Raw genomic sequence first — 12052 nt, 5'->3', positions numbered from 1 at the left:
TGCATAGCACTTTTTATGACCGGGGTTGGCTTAAGTCTGGCTTAATACCAACGTCCTAATTTGGTAGGGGCTTTATAAAGTTTCATTAGTTTAACTCTAGATGATGATGCATTAGATTATATTATTTCATTCTTTCTCTCTCTCTCTCTCTCTCTCTCTCTCTCTCTCTTCTTCTCTTGGGGAAACAAGAAATGCAGCCAAGTTTGGCAGCTAAAGCCATTTATGCTTCTCACGTATATGCATAATATGTATGTATACATAATATGTATTTATCATAGTTTTATTGTATGTATCATAGTTGTATTGCATGTATTATAGTTTGATTCACTTAGCAAACACAATCAAGTTCAGTGAGCAGCTGTTGATTTTTTTTTCCTATGGCACTTTGTAATGGCCTCTCCTTTGTCCTTGAGTATAAAGATAACTCTGTGAAATTCCTGGTCAGTGATGGCATGTGATTGAGAAGCACAGGTTTATTCTGTGAACAGGAGAGTGGCCATGTAAGTAAGTGTGGACAGATTCAGGCAAAGCAAATGTACAAGAAGGCAAAAGTTATGGACTGTTTTGTGTTTTATAAGTGAAATAAATCTAGTGCTCAGGGATCTGCAATTTATGACTGTTTGTTACTGTGGCGTTGTACTGCAATAGTAGTGCTGATAATAACTTTGATAGAACACACATTTTGCAAGTGGTATGTGGTATTTGCTTTCCATTTCTCTTACCTAGATCAATATTTTATCACTATAGTGATGAAAAAAGTAAACTGTAATGAAACTTGTCATTAAATTTATGTGTAGGTAATGACAACTATGGGCCAAGAATCACAGGTGAATGACAGCTATACTGTTTGCATGTTTTGTAAACCTTTTTATTAATAAATAAAATAGCAAATAACATTGAATACCATCATGTCTTCATTACTGGATGAATCTGATCCCACCATGTTTTTCATTAGAATGAAATGTCTGATAGTCTTGTAGTGTTGAGTGGTGAAGAAAAAGTGTTAATAGTGAATAGTGGTCTTAAAAACAATAAAATAGTGGTCTATAAGATAATAGGTGTCTGTGATGCATATGATTCACACCACCTTCTCCAGTTCATGACTCCTGAAACTAGGAACTGTTTATAATCTTATTGCCACATCCCTGAAGGCTATGAAACACCTAGCAACAGTCAATAACATTTGACCACAAAGAGTTTTATGTAACATAAATAAATGTTCCCAACTATATGCAATCTTGATCTGACATGAAGTACTTTGATAGAACACACATTTTGCAAGTCAAACTGTCCTTATTCAATAGATGAATAGTTGTTTATCAGATTTACTTAACCATTATTTACTTAATGGCTAAACTTGCAGTATAAGAAAGATTTGAAAGGGCTCCATGGTGCTCAGTAGAGGACAAACAGCCTCCATGGCAAACTAACACCCACACCACATACAGAAAGAGCTGCCTGGAATTGTAATGTGATGAATCAATGTGCAATGTCCTTGTCTAAAAAACATTTATATGCTGTCTTTGCTTATAAGGAAAGAAGGTAAAATTATTTATAGCAAACTATACATAAAGTACTTGTATGATTTTTCAGATGCCTTTTCTTGTACAGCTACTATGAATAATAATTATAACAATTACTTAGCACCAGACTGAAGAGAAATCAGAGTGAGAATTTGATCCTCTATGGTTTAAATAAATCACAAATGCCCCATTATAGAATATTCTAATGTCCAGGGTCCACGCCATATATGCCATAGGGGTTATATATTTCATCCAATCTTATCCAAACTGTCTTTATCCAAATAGCTTTGTCACATAGCATATTGAGGCCTGCCAGCTATGTCAGCTGTTAGGCATTCTAAGGCAATGACTTTAACACCACCCTGCTGGCATCTCAGCTTTAGCTCAGTGGTTTGGAAAACTCAACTCTGTCTCTGTTGCTTTCCTGCCTGAAATATTTCAGGTAGGAAAGGCAAACACACAAAGATTTATTCAGTGGATACAGGTCAGTACTATAACATTTGATATCTGGATAACCAAGCAAATAATGACCACTCACCTACAGCTTGTTTTATATTTATTACTCTGTAAAATGTACTGCCCTCAACACTGTTTGTAAAATGACAAAATAGCTTTAGTTTAGCAGAACAGCCTTTAGATTACATGGTTCTACCAAAAATACAAAAGTAATGCATATTATTGTACTTTCCCCACAAACAGTTTTAGTATAGCTACTTTTTGACAGGTTCATACAAAAACAACGAATATTAATTTTCATCATTTTTATTTTCAATTAAATTTGGTTAGAGTTATTAACGTAATTACAGTACTGCTATTACTTGGTAAATAATATCAAGCAATCAGTTATTATGTTTTATTACTACTGTCAAGTGATTTATTGTCAGGTATAATAATCATTAATATTATTACTACCAATAAAGATTTATTAGGTGCAGTATTTTAAAGAAACCGACAGAGATGGTTACAAGAAAAGGCTACATAACTTTTTCAGTTTCTTTGAACCCTTTCCACTCTTGTGCTCAGAGCATGTCTCTGGAGAACAGACTAAAAGGCCAAATGCCAAACACACTGACAATGGCAACATCATTAGCAAGCACTCCCCATTTCCAAACCCACAAACGCTTTGGGCTTGACCGAAAACCTGGGTGGTTTGGTAGAGTGAGGGTTATTTAGATTCTGGCCTGCTTCTTCTAACTCACAAGTAAGTCTAAAAGAGTAAAAGAGCACTAGAAATTTCCGTGTAACATAAATACTTCACGTTCTGTCCACAGGCCATAGGCCTGCATACATAAATCAGAATTATCAGAACCATAATGGCATTATAAACTACCCATTGATAAATAACAGAAGAGCTTGAAATAAGAAATAGTTGCTTCGTGTTTGCTTTTCCATTGTGCCAGCAGCATCATGTTGTACAGTACAGAAGTGGGAGAAGGCTTCTTATTTTCTTCTGACCTTCACTTATCTTTTTCTAAGAGAATTTAAACCTCTTTCAGATCAGAGTATAATAAGGATATTTACAAAATGACCGTGTTATGTGTATAGAGCCCTTGCCTCTGTGATGTTCCACTGTATCTATCTGATGCTATGTTGGGTATGTCACTGGATGGTGCATGGATCACACAGATTTGGCTGTAGTCCATGATGGTGTCTATGTGAAGTGTTGCTCCCAACTTTAAGGTATATGAGAGTGACAAGAACTCTGACCTTGTGTGTAACTGAGCACAAATCTCTCTTTGCTTTTCAGCTTCTCCCCATTCACACCTTTGCAGGAGCCTGGATGGACTTGTCGTGCCGTGGCTCCATCTACACGTGTTAAGATTACACAATGGAAGGTTACAAGGGCTTGACAGTGTAGTCCCATGTGTCCTCGGTCTCCTTCTCCCGCATGGACATGGTGACTGGGGAGAATGCCTAAGTTGAGCAAGTGCATGTGTGTATAGATTCAGCTAGGTGTCTGGATTAGGTGTGGCAAGTAATGGAACGTTGTCCCTTCTCCTCCGACCCAGCGGGGGGCGCCGGTACTGCTCGCCATCAGCCAGTGTCTGCGGGAGGGGCTTTCTCTTGCTTTCAGGGAGCAGAAGAATGGAGAGGACAGCCAACAGCGCCAGAGAAGAATAGACCACATGGTGCAGGAAGTAGCCATAATGATTGCGCAGGTCCATCAGAGGAGAGCTAAGGCGACCCACACAGCCCAAAGCCAAAACAGCGCCCACCCCACTCCCCCTGTAAGGACAACAGTACAGGGAACCATATGTAAAGCGTTTTGATTATAAAGAATATTAAGCTCTCAACAAGTTCCCAGCAATAAGTAGGTCTTTAACACTGACATTAAACACATGCAAAACTACAAGGGCATCACATTTTTATTGTTGTCATTTTTATTATGTATTTATTTATCACTGCATTCATGATTCATATATTGACAATATTTAAAAGATTTTGCACCTGGAAGCGGCAACTTTTATCAAATTTTTCTCTGTCTTGTTGATGGTTTTGCAGAAAAATAAATTATATGTCTAAATTACAGTTTGCTTCCTGGTTTTTTCCTAGTATAATCATATAAACATACTGTTATTTCACAATTAAGTGTGAATAAAGGTTAAATTAATATTTGGCAGATGTAAGGTATGAAAAAAATTAATAAAAGGGAATTGCAGTCTCTGGAGTTTTACCTGATGATGGTGGGCATGATTTCAGCTGTGAAGAGGACGCAGAGAGAGGCTGCAGCCTGTGAGGAGAACAGGCCCATCACTGAGAACACGGTAATCGCTGCCTCGCTCAGATCTGCAGAGGTACACACACCAAACACAGTCTCTAAAAGGGGCGATGGTGATGACGAATGGAAATATACTGTACTTATGCACAGTGCATAGGCCTCAGGAATAAGCATGTAATGTGGGAGAGTGAAGAAGTTTAGAGTTTAGAAGTTAATCATCCATTCCTTTGTGAAAAATTAAACTTAGTTTTAGATTCCCAGCTCAACGCCCACAACCAGGCTACTATGTCAGTGTTAATGTTGTGTTTGGAATAGTCCTCCACCCATGTCTGGTCAGCAGTCTGTGGTCAGAAAATGACCACTGAAGAATGGGGAAGGGAGTGACTGGCAAAATGTATACACACACCCACGGCAACAGCCTAAACATATTATAAATATTACAAAGAAAATGCACCAATAAGACCTAAAAACTAGCCAGTGAGTGGACCACAGGTACAAAGTCGATGTTTCATTTGTTAGAATTTTTATATAAATGTATATATAAGAATGTATATATTTATAAATGTAAAAGTGTTAATCACATATAATTAATTTCAGGTTAAAACTCCACAAAAAACATTGTTAATGCGTTTAACTCTGTTAATGTGGTTAAACTGATTTTACATTCCTTCGTTACCCTAAAGTTTGGCACCCAGGTTGTTTCATGTGTTCCAAGTACCTTTTTGCAGCAAAGTCTTGCTACCAACAGATGAAATCAGCACTAACTAGAACCGTACCTGCAGTCTCTTTTTTTCTTGCATACACTACCAGCGTCCTAGATTATTTTTAAGCCCATTGTTCTATTCTGCCACAAGATGGAGACATTGTGCCCTTACCACAGGAGTACCAACAAAGGCTTCTCAGATCACATAAAATGGCATATAAGTGTTTATTTTCAAAACACCTATCACTGATTTCAAAATAGATATCTGGACTTACACTCCATTAGCCCGAGTAAGATGAGAGATGCAAGTCCTGTCATGGTCATGGTCAGCAGGAGGATCCCACGGCGGCCACACCTATCAACTGTTGCCCAGAGCAACAGCCATGCACCTCCTCCTGCACAAACAGACAGCAGGTAGGTCCAGTAGAAGCTGGGAGCAGTGCCTCTGACATCACCCCTGAAAGAACTGTAGCAGTGACTAATGCCATGAGAGATGAACCTGAAAGAGTGAGGGAGAGCAGGAGGGAGAAGGTGACCACTGGGTTCCATTTCAGTTAAAAAATAAAAGGTCTCCACTGTTAGTAACTTCAAAAGGATTTCAATTTAAAGTTAACACAGGGGTGAATTTATGTATAATTGTATTAACAGTGTGTGGACCATTTGCATTTCTTAGTATGACTAAAATTTGTATTTGCCTGTACCAATTTCAGTTGTCATATCTTAAAAAACTTTCAGTATTAGAAATAATTTGGTAATCTTAAAAATTCACAAAATGTGAAATAATTGTATGTTAATTTTATTAACATAAATAATTATTCCGCTGTGATTTATGTTGGTTTAGGTAATTCAATAAAACTTTGAGATTATTGTACATTTAGCTTTTAGTATGTTACAATATGATGTGAAATTTATCTTCAGTATTTCTGAAAGGAATTGAGGATGTGATGTATTGGTCACTGTAAAACCATTAAATCACTGATAAGGTTTTTAATTCAGGTTTAGTTTTAAAATGTTCGTTGAAAGGCCCACTTACGAGGTGAACCCCAGGACACACATGTTTTTCCAGATGTTTCTGCTGTGAAGTAGTTCTGGGAAGGACAGATGGGGTCGCCCAGAGGATGTTGACTCTGACTCCAGCTCTGCGGGGACAGTGTCAAAATTGGTGCATCACTTTGTTAGAAGAGTTCCTGTTTTTTTTTTTTTTTACATGAGCTATGCTGTGTTCACCTATGCTACCTTCATTAATATCACAACAAATTAATAAACTGTCACATGAAGTTTTTTTTTCGGAGACTACCAGGGCCCTAAAACAAACATGATAATGACAAATTGTAAATCGGAACTTTCAATTGACCTCCGTTTTTTAAAGTTGTAAACTTTACATCGGGTGACGAGGAGGAAACCATTTGTGAACGAACCTGTGAAACTATCATCATCTCTTTGTCGGTCACTGCGTTCGCTGAAGGAATTCATGTCGCTTGTTCTGTCTGAGAGCAAGAGCCAGCGTGGAGACTCTGGAAACACTCCTGGAATACTGAGGACAAAGACACTTTTAGTAAGTGCAACAGCACAACTGACTCAACAAGTGAGATGTGTACACAACAGTGCTGGCAGAGACGGCTGCAGGCTGTAGATGTCAAGGTAATGCACAGACAACACTAGTGTGTGTATGTGGGTGTGTGTGTTCTAATTGCACAGATGGGTAAATGCGGAGGACAAATTTCGATTGAGGTGAAAATCACAATTGACAAATATGGCTCATTTCATTTCATTTCACACATTTACAGACAGGTGCTAATGGACACTGGCTCAAACTAACATCACGCTTCTTTGGGAATTTTGGATCAATATGTTTTAATGACTCTGAAGATACAGTCAATTTGTATCTGCTGCAACAATACTGCATTAACTACATATCCATATAGCTCCTGTGACAATACGCCAAACAGTCAGCATTCTGCCATCTAAAATCACAGCCACAGCAAAAATCAGCTCAAACATCACTGTAAATGTGCATAGGTGTGACACTGTAAACGTGTACAGGTGTGACATGCCCTCACCCATAGCAGAGGAACAGAGACAGTGGGGCAGCTCCGGTCCCTAACAGTCCTCTCCACGACTGGCAACCGAGAGCTACGCCTAGCAATAAGAGCTCCCCAGCAACCGTCGTCAGTCCTGCGATCATGGTGACTACGAGACGCAGTGAAGGGTCGCACAGTTCCAAACCTTTCAGTAGCGAGAGAGACAGCACATGGTACACATATCCTTATAATGACCAACATGTACACTTACACTGATAAGATAATGTCTATAAAACAGTCATATTTTCAGTCATTGCATCTTTCTTCCCTTATTAATGGCCATCAACAGGAGGGCAACTTGTCATTGTCTTTTTGCAGTATGCCAGTAGGTCAGGCACAACATTCTGGTTTCAGTGATCTGATAACATGCCATGCAAAACAGTGTTTATCCAAACGCATTCTACTTACGTGTGACATACAAGGTGAGGTAGACACCAGCACTGGCTGCAGCCAGACAGAATCGCATGGCGATGAAGATGGGGGGTGAGGGGGAGACACATACCAGTGTGCCAAAGACCACCGACAGTGTGAGAGAGGTAAGCAGGGTCTTCAGTCTGCCCAGGCTGTGGAGAGGACCAAACATTGACGACATGCTATACCATGGCATTTACCTAACCTTCTGGAAATATAGTGTTACTTTATGATTTAGAGAACACACATATCATTCATTATAAGTTAGTATTCCACATATTATACACAGGGAAATTTTATTACTGCCTAGAGGCCTATATATACATGGTAATGAAATATTTCTATTTTTTACAGTGCGCTTAAAGCACAAAATCTGAATCACTGCTTGTCTCCATTCTAGATCTATGTCTCACCGGTCAGCAGCATATCCAATACCCAGACAGCCTGTGAGGACGCCCAGTATGAAGCACACTTCCTCCACAGGGACCAGCCAGTACTGAGTGCATACCAGATCCCACTGCCAAGACAGAAGTCAATTAGACAGGAAGTGAGGTAATGGGCTACATCAGAGGGCACAGTAATTCTGTGCTACTTTAAGCAGCTATTGCAGTGCATTTTAGACATTAGTTTAATTTTAAAACCCTACACAGAAATACATACTGTATATTAAAAAAAAAGATTGTAAATATTTATTTCGATGTAACTCCATTCAGTAGAAGAGCCATATTACTAGTCTTTAGAATAATTTCAGTGATTCATTACAGACTCAAGCCACTGTTAGGGGTAGTATTACAGTGATACACAAGACACTGTACAGAGCAGAATTACAATGGCACACAGAATCTCAGAACTCTAAGTCAGGAAGCTGCTGCCAACATTGAGCTGTGTTTATGACATTTGACAGCACTATCAGATATCATTGCATTTATTCATCCCAAGGCCCCCAGCATTGTAATCCTTTACCCAGCCCATTCAACCACATGAACTACACATACATTTGTAGTTCAAATGGTAAAAATGCAAGGCACGTAGAAAGATCAAGGCAGGCACTCAAACAGGTTTCCCCCCCCATTCCACTTCCTAAAATAACACAACAATAGTACACTGCACTCTGTAAAAATGTTTCATCCATTTCATAATGCACAAACATAACATCTGCATTACGATGGTGTCAGGCCCAACACTATAAACTGATATCAAAGGGGTAATTAAATAATGAACCTAAAATGGTCCAACGAGTTCAACATTCAGCACAGTCTCCATCAATGCAGCTCCACTTCAAAGCAATTGCTTCAAGCCTCTTAAGCCTATTTAACTGCCTTAATACTACCAATGGTTGCTAAGTGATGGGTAAAACAAATGATCTTCAAGTTCCAACCCATACTCAGCTGAGGTAATCACTTTGTGCTTAAACTTGCTAAGTAGGCAGTGGGAGCAATGCAGTAGAAATAAAGGATATTTACAGTGCAGCTGCAGTCTTTTAGTAACCCTCTAGAGGTCTTGAGATCTAAGAGAGTTATTCTCTGTGTTGTAATTAATATACCATTCTCTGTGTATACTATTATATATTCTACATTAATTACTGTAGTATTACAACTTGATTTTTCACATCACTGTCAACATAGGTCGCAAAGAGAGTACAAAACTGTTCAAAGCAGTGAGTTTAATCGTTGGTCTTTCCATTGTGCACATATATGCACACCTATGCACACTTATATTAGACCTGCTGCACAGCTCAAATGAGCTGTTTGTGTTCTTTGCTTTAATAGTCTCAGTTGGCCCAGTCATGTGCAGTTCGTGCACAGAGCAGAGGTGTGTGCGCTGTGGCCTGGATGTCCAAACCAACACTGACCCAAGCACTTGTGCTCTGAGCGGGCCTGAGACTAGAGCACAAAGATGAGGACTCAAGTCAGTTACTGACAGAGCGGTATTTTGCTAAACGGAGAACCCTAAAAGAAGACATGCGCCCTTTATTTGGTTACCTGAAGGGCTCGTTTTCACAAGTAATGAATATGGAAAAGCTGTAAGGAGTGCACTCCCAAACCCCATAGAGGGTGAAACAGTTCAGCCATACAGTATACCAGTGCTGCAGAGGGAACGCCTGCTTTGGTATACTAGCTGAATATTACCTGATTTTCTTTCAAAACCTGTAAAATTCATTGAAAAGTGTAGACAGGCACTGAGGGAGAATATAAGATCAGCTGACTGTGTTTTATGTGTTTTAGGCGCTCGAGGTGTCGACTATGCACAGCGCCCGCTACCTCAGAGCAAATGCAAACCAGTAACATGAAAATTCTTCCATCAAGTAAAGGACACAACTTTAGAGGCAAGATACTGCAGATATGAAAAGAAATCTGATTGAAATTGAGGTTTTACCTAAACATGAGACTGTAATATTGTCACCCCCGTTCCACTGTTCTAAAGTCCTCTTTAGTGCTCACTGTACAGTACATTTCTGTTCATTGTCATTACAGTTATAATCCTGTTTATATAGCACCTTTCACATATAAAACCGTGTGTTTGTGTGGTTAAATGTACTGTGGAGCAAATGTGCCAGATGCAAGAATAAAAAGGCCTACCTCAGTGACAATGTTACTCCGTAGGCCTTCTGTGACATTGTAATCCCACCCATCCTGGCAGTCCACCACACCAGACTGGGTGCCATTGACAAGCATGTACTGAGAGCACTGAGAGAGGGCTCCGTCCTCACCCTCCTTGGTGCCCTTCTCCCAGGGCAGCGAGGCGTTGAGCACCTCGGGCGTAGGGGGGAGCCCCGGGAGGGAGCAATGATGAGGTGATGCCAGGGTCAGCAGGGGGTCAGAGGACAGCAGGAAGGCCAGAAAGAGGTTGGGCAAGATGGAGAGGGCAATGAAGAGTCTCTGCTTCTTCCTCCCCAGGGCCAGGACCATCACCTCACCCGTAGGGGGCAAGGAGGGAGGTAGTGGTAGTGAGGAGGGGGCAGGAGATGACGGGGTTGGGGACGAGGGCATCGATGGAGCGGGCGGAGGGCAGGGACAAGGGGAGGCAAGAGGTGAGGAGGGTGTCGTCATGGTTCCAAGAGTCCAGGGAAACGCTGTTTGCCTTGTGGTACAGACTCCACTGATTCTTACCACGTTTTGGATACCTCCTCTAGGCTAAATATTGGTGTAAGAGTGGGGGGAGGTAAGAGAGAGAGGGAGAGAAACATAGACTTTTGATCTATCTCTCCCTCCCTCTCTTCCTCTGTCCGACCTTTAAGAGAAACGAAAAAATCTGTGAATACAATGAACACAAAACAGCATGGAATCGTGGCTATTACGTCTGCCAAACTGTCTAATTACATTGTCAGAACCATTACATCTACACAGTCTTCACTACAGCTTCTGTTAGTGTTAGTTCACTAATCCTCAACCGCCCTCCTCTCCCAGCAGGTCACAAACCTATAATATTATTCCTGCGCTGTACGTACCGGCAGTCTTGCCTCTTTTAATTAAGATCGTATAATCTGCACGCAACAGGCCTCCGCTTAGCTACTGCCACACAGACCAAATTAATGTGGATTCTGCCCACTTGTGCTATCTTAGGGAACGCGTTATGTAGAGGAAACGGAAGAGCCCGCACAGCCCACTGGTGAAGCAGCGGAGCCGAGACACCAACACCCACCGGCCAAACGGTGTAAACATCGCTCTTCGACCCAAATAGATGATTTTTATTATTATTTAAGAACGAAATTAAACACATTTAAAAACGACTTACCCCCGTTTTGAGCTCGGTTATCAGGCAATGAGCGTGTCCGTCGAATATGAGGTGAAAATATGAAGCGAAAGTGTTAAAGCGACGGCGTGAATGACATTGAGTGGTGAATTTGGGGGAGCTGGACTAAACCCGACACGGTGTACTGCGCACTGCCTCCCCCCTCACTGCGTCTCCTACCACCTGGCCTCCACAACCCTGCTCCTCATGAAAACATACTTTGACAGCATGCTCGTACAACTATGCCGCCCCTGGAAAATTAAATGGTGTGGCCCGCAGTGGTTGACTATGTCAGAGAAGTGGTCCACCAGAAGAAACAGTCTCCATCTACACAATAGCTGAGGCGATACTCCTGCTGCCGCTGATATTCCGCGCTGTCGTTTGACGCGTTCAAGAAATTATAACTCGCGACAGATCCGTCTTAAAGGGGACGGTCACGGACTAACCGGTTTCTCTGGGACAAAAGGAGGGCGGAAAACTGCAACGAAACAACCTCCGGAAAAGGCAGCCAATGTCGTAAAACATCGGATATATTCGTTATACAATATTCCTTGGGAGAACTGCAACTTCAGCGAAGGCCGCTAGATGTCGCTATACATCATAGATTGAAATGTTTGGATTTTAATGATGCGTGATCTAATATTTCTACAGTAGTTAAATTCAATTCTCTCACCACTTAGACTTCAAAAACTGCAAAAGTAAATAATATGTACAGTGAATAACATTATTGATTGTTTGTGGCATTTAGCTTATCACATGACTTAAAGCTACCACGGATCTTTAGTAGTAACAATCCCAATTAAGGCTAAAGTTATTGGTGCTTTCTGAGTGTGCTTGTTCAGGAATCACCCACACTGGCTTCTGGTTTTATGGAGAGCATATT

General features: G+C 40.7%; 1 protein-coding gene and 1 long non-coding RNA gene across 10 annotated transcripts in view; one reads left to right on the top strand and one right to left on the bottom strand.

The window, feature by feature from the left end:
• Positions 1-3403, top strand: part of LOC143474044 (uncharacterized) — a 99514-nt gene extending 96111 nt beyond the window's left edge. For all 9 annotated transcript variants that reach the window (XR_013120678.1, XR_013120682.1, XR_013120677.1 and 6 more), the window contains one exon: positions 3271-3403. This is a non-coding gene — a long non-coding RNA (uncharacterized LOC143474044). The remainder of the gene's footprint in view (positions 1-3270) is intronic.
• On the bottom strand, positions 2065-11695 carry slc22a17 (solute carrier family 22 member 17). Its single transcript, XM_076971306.1, has 10 exons — positions 11173-11695; positions 10017-10668; positions 7851-7954; positions 7435-7589; positions 7006-7171; positions 6364-6479; positions 5979-6084; positions 5221-5444; positions 4199-4310; positions 2065-3749 (listed from the first exon to the last, which is right to left on the bottom strand). Exons 2-10 carry the CDS (start codon positions 10485-10487, stop codon positions 3473-3475), a joined length of 1731 nt encoding a protein of 576 aa, XP_076827421.1. The 5' UTR covers positions 10488-10668; positions 11173-11695; the 3' UTR covers positions 2065-3472.
• Between the last annotated feature and the right edge of the window lie 357 nt (positions 11696-12052).

Source organism: Brachyhypopomus gauderio, chromosome 13 (genome assembly GCF_052324685.1).
Source record: "Brachyhypopomus gauderio isolate BG-103 chromosome 13, BGAUD_0.2, whole genome shotgun sequence".
NCBI lineage: Eukaryota > Metazoa > Chordata > Actinopteri > Gymnotiformes > Hypopomidae > Brachyhypopomus > Brachyhypopomus gauderio.
The sequence above is the reverse complement of the archived record's forward strand: the minus strand, read 5'-3'. Positions and strand labels throughout refer to the sequence as shown.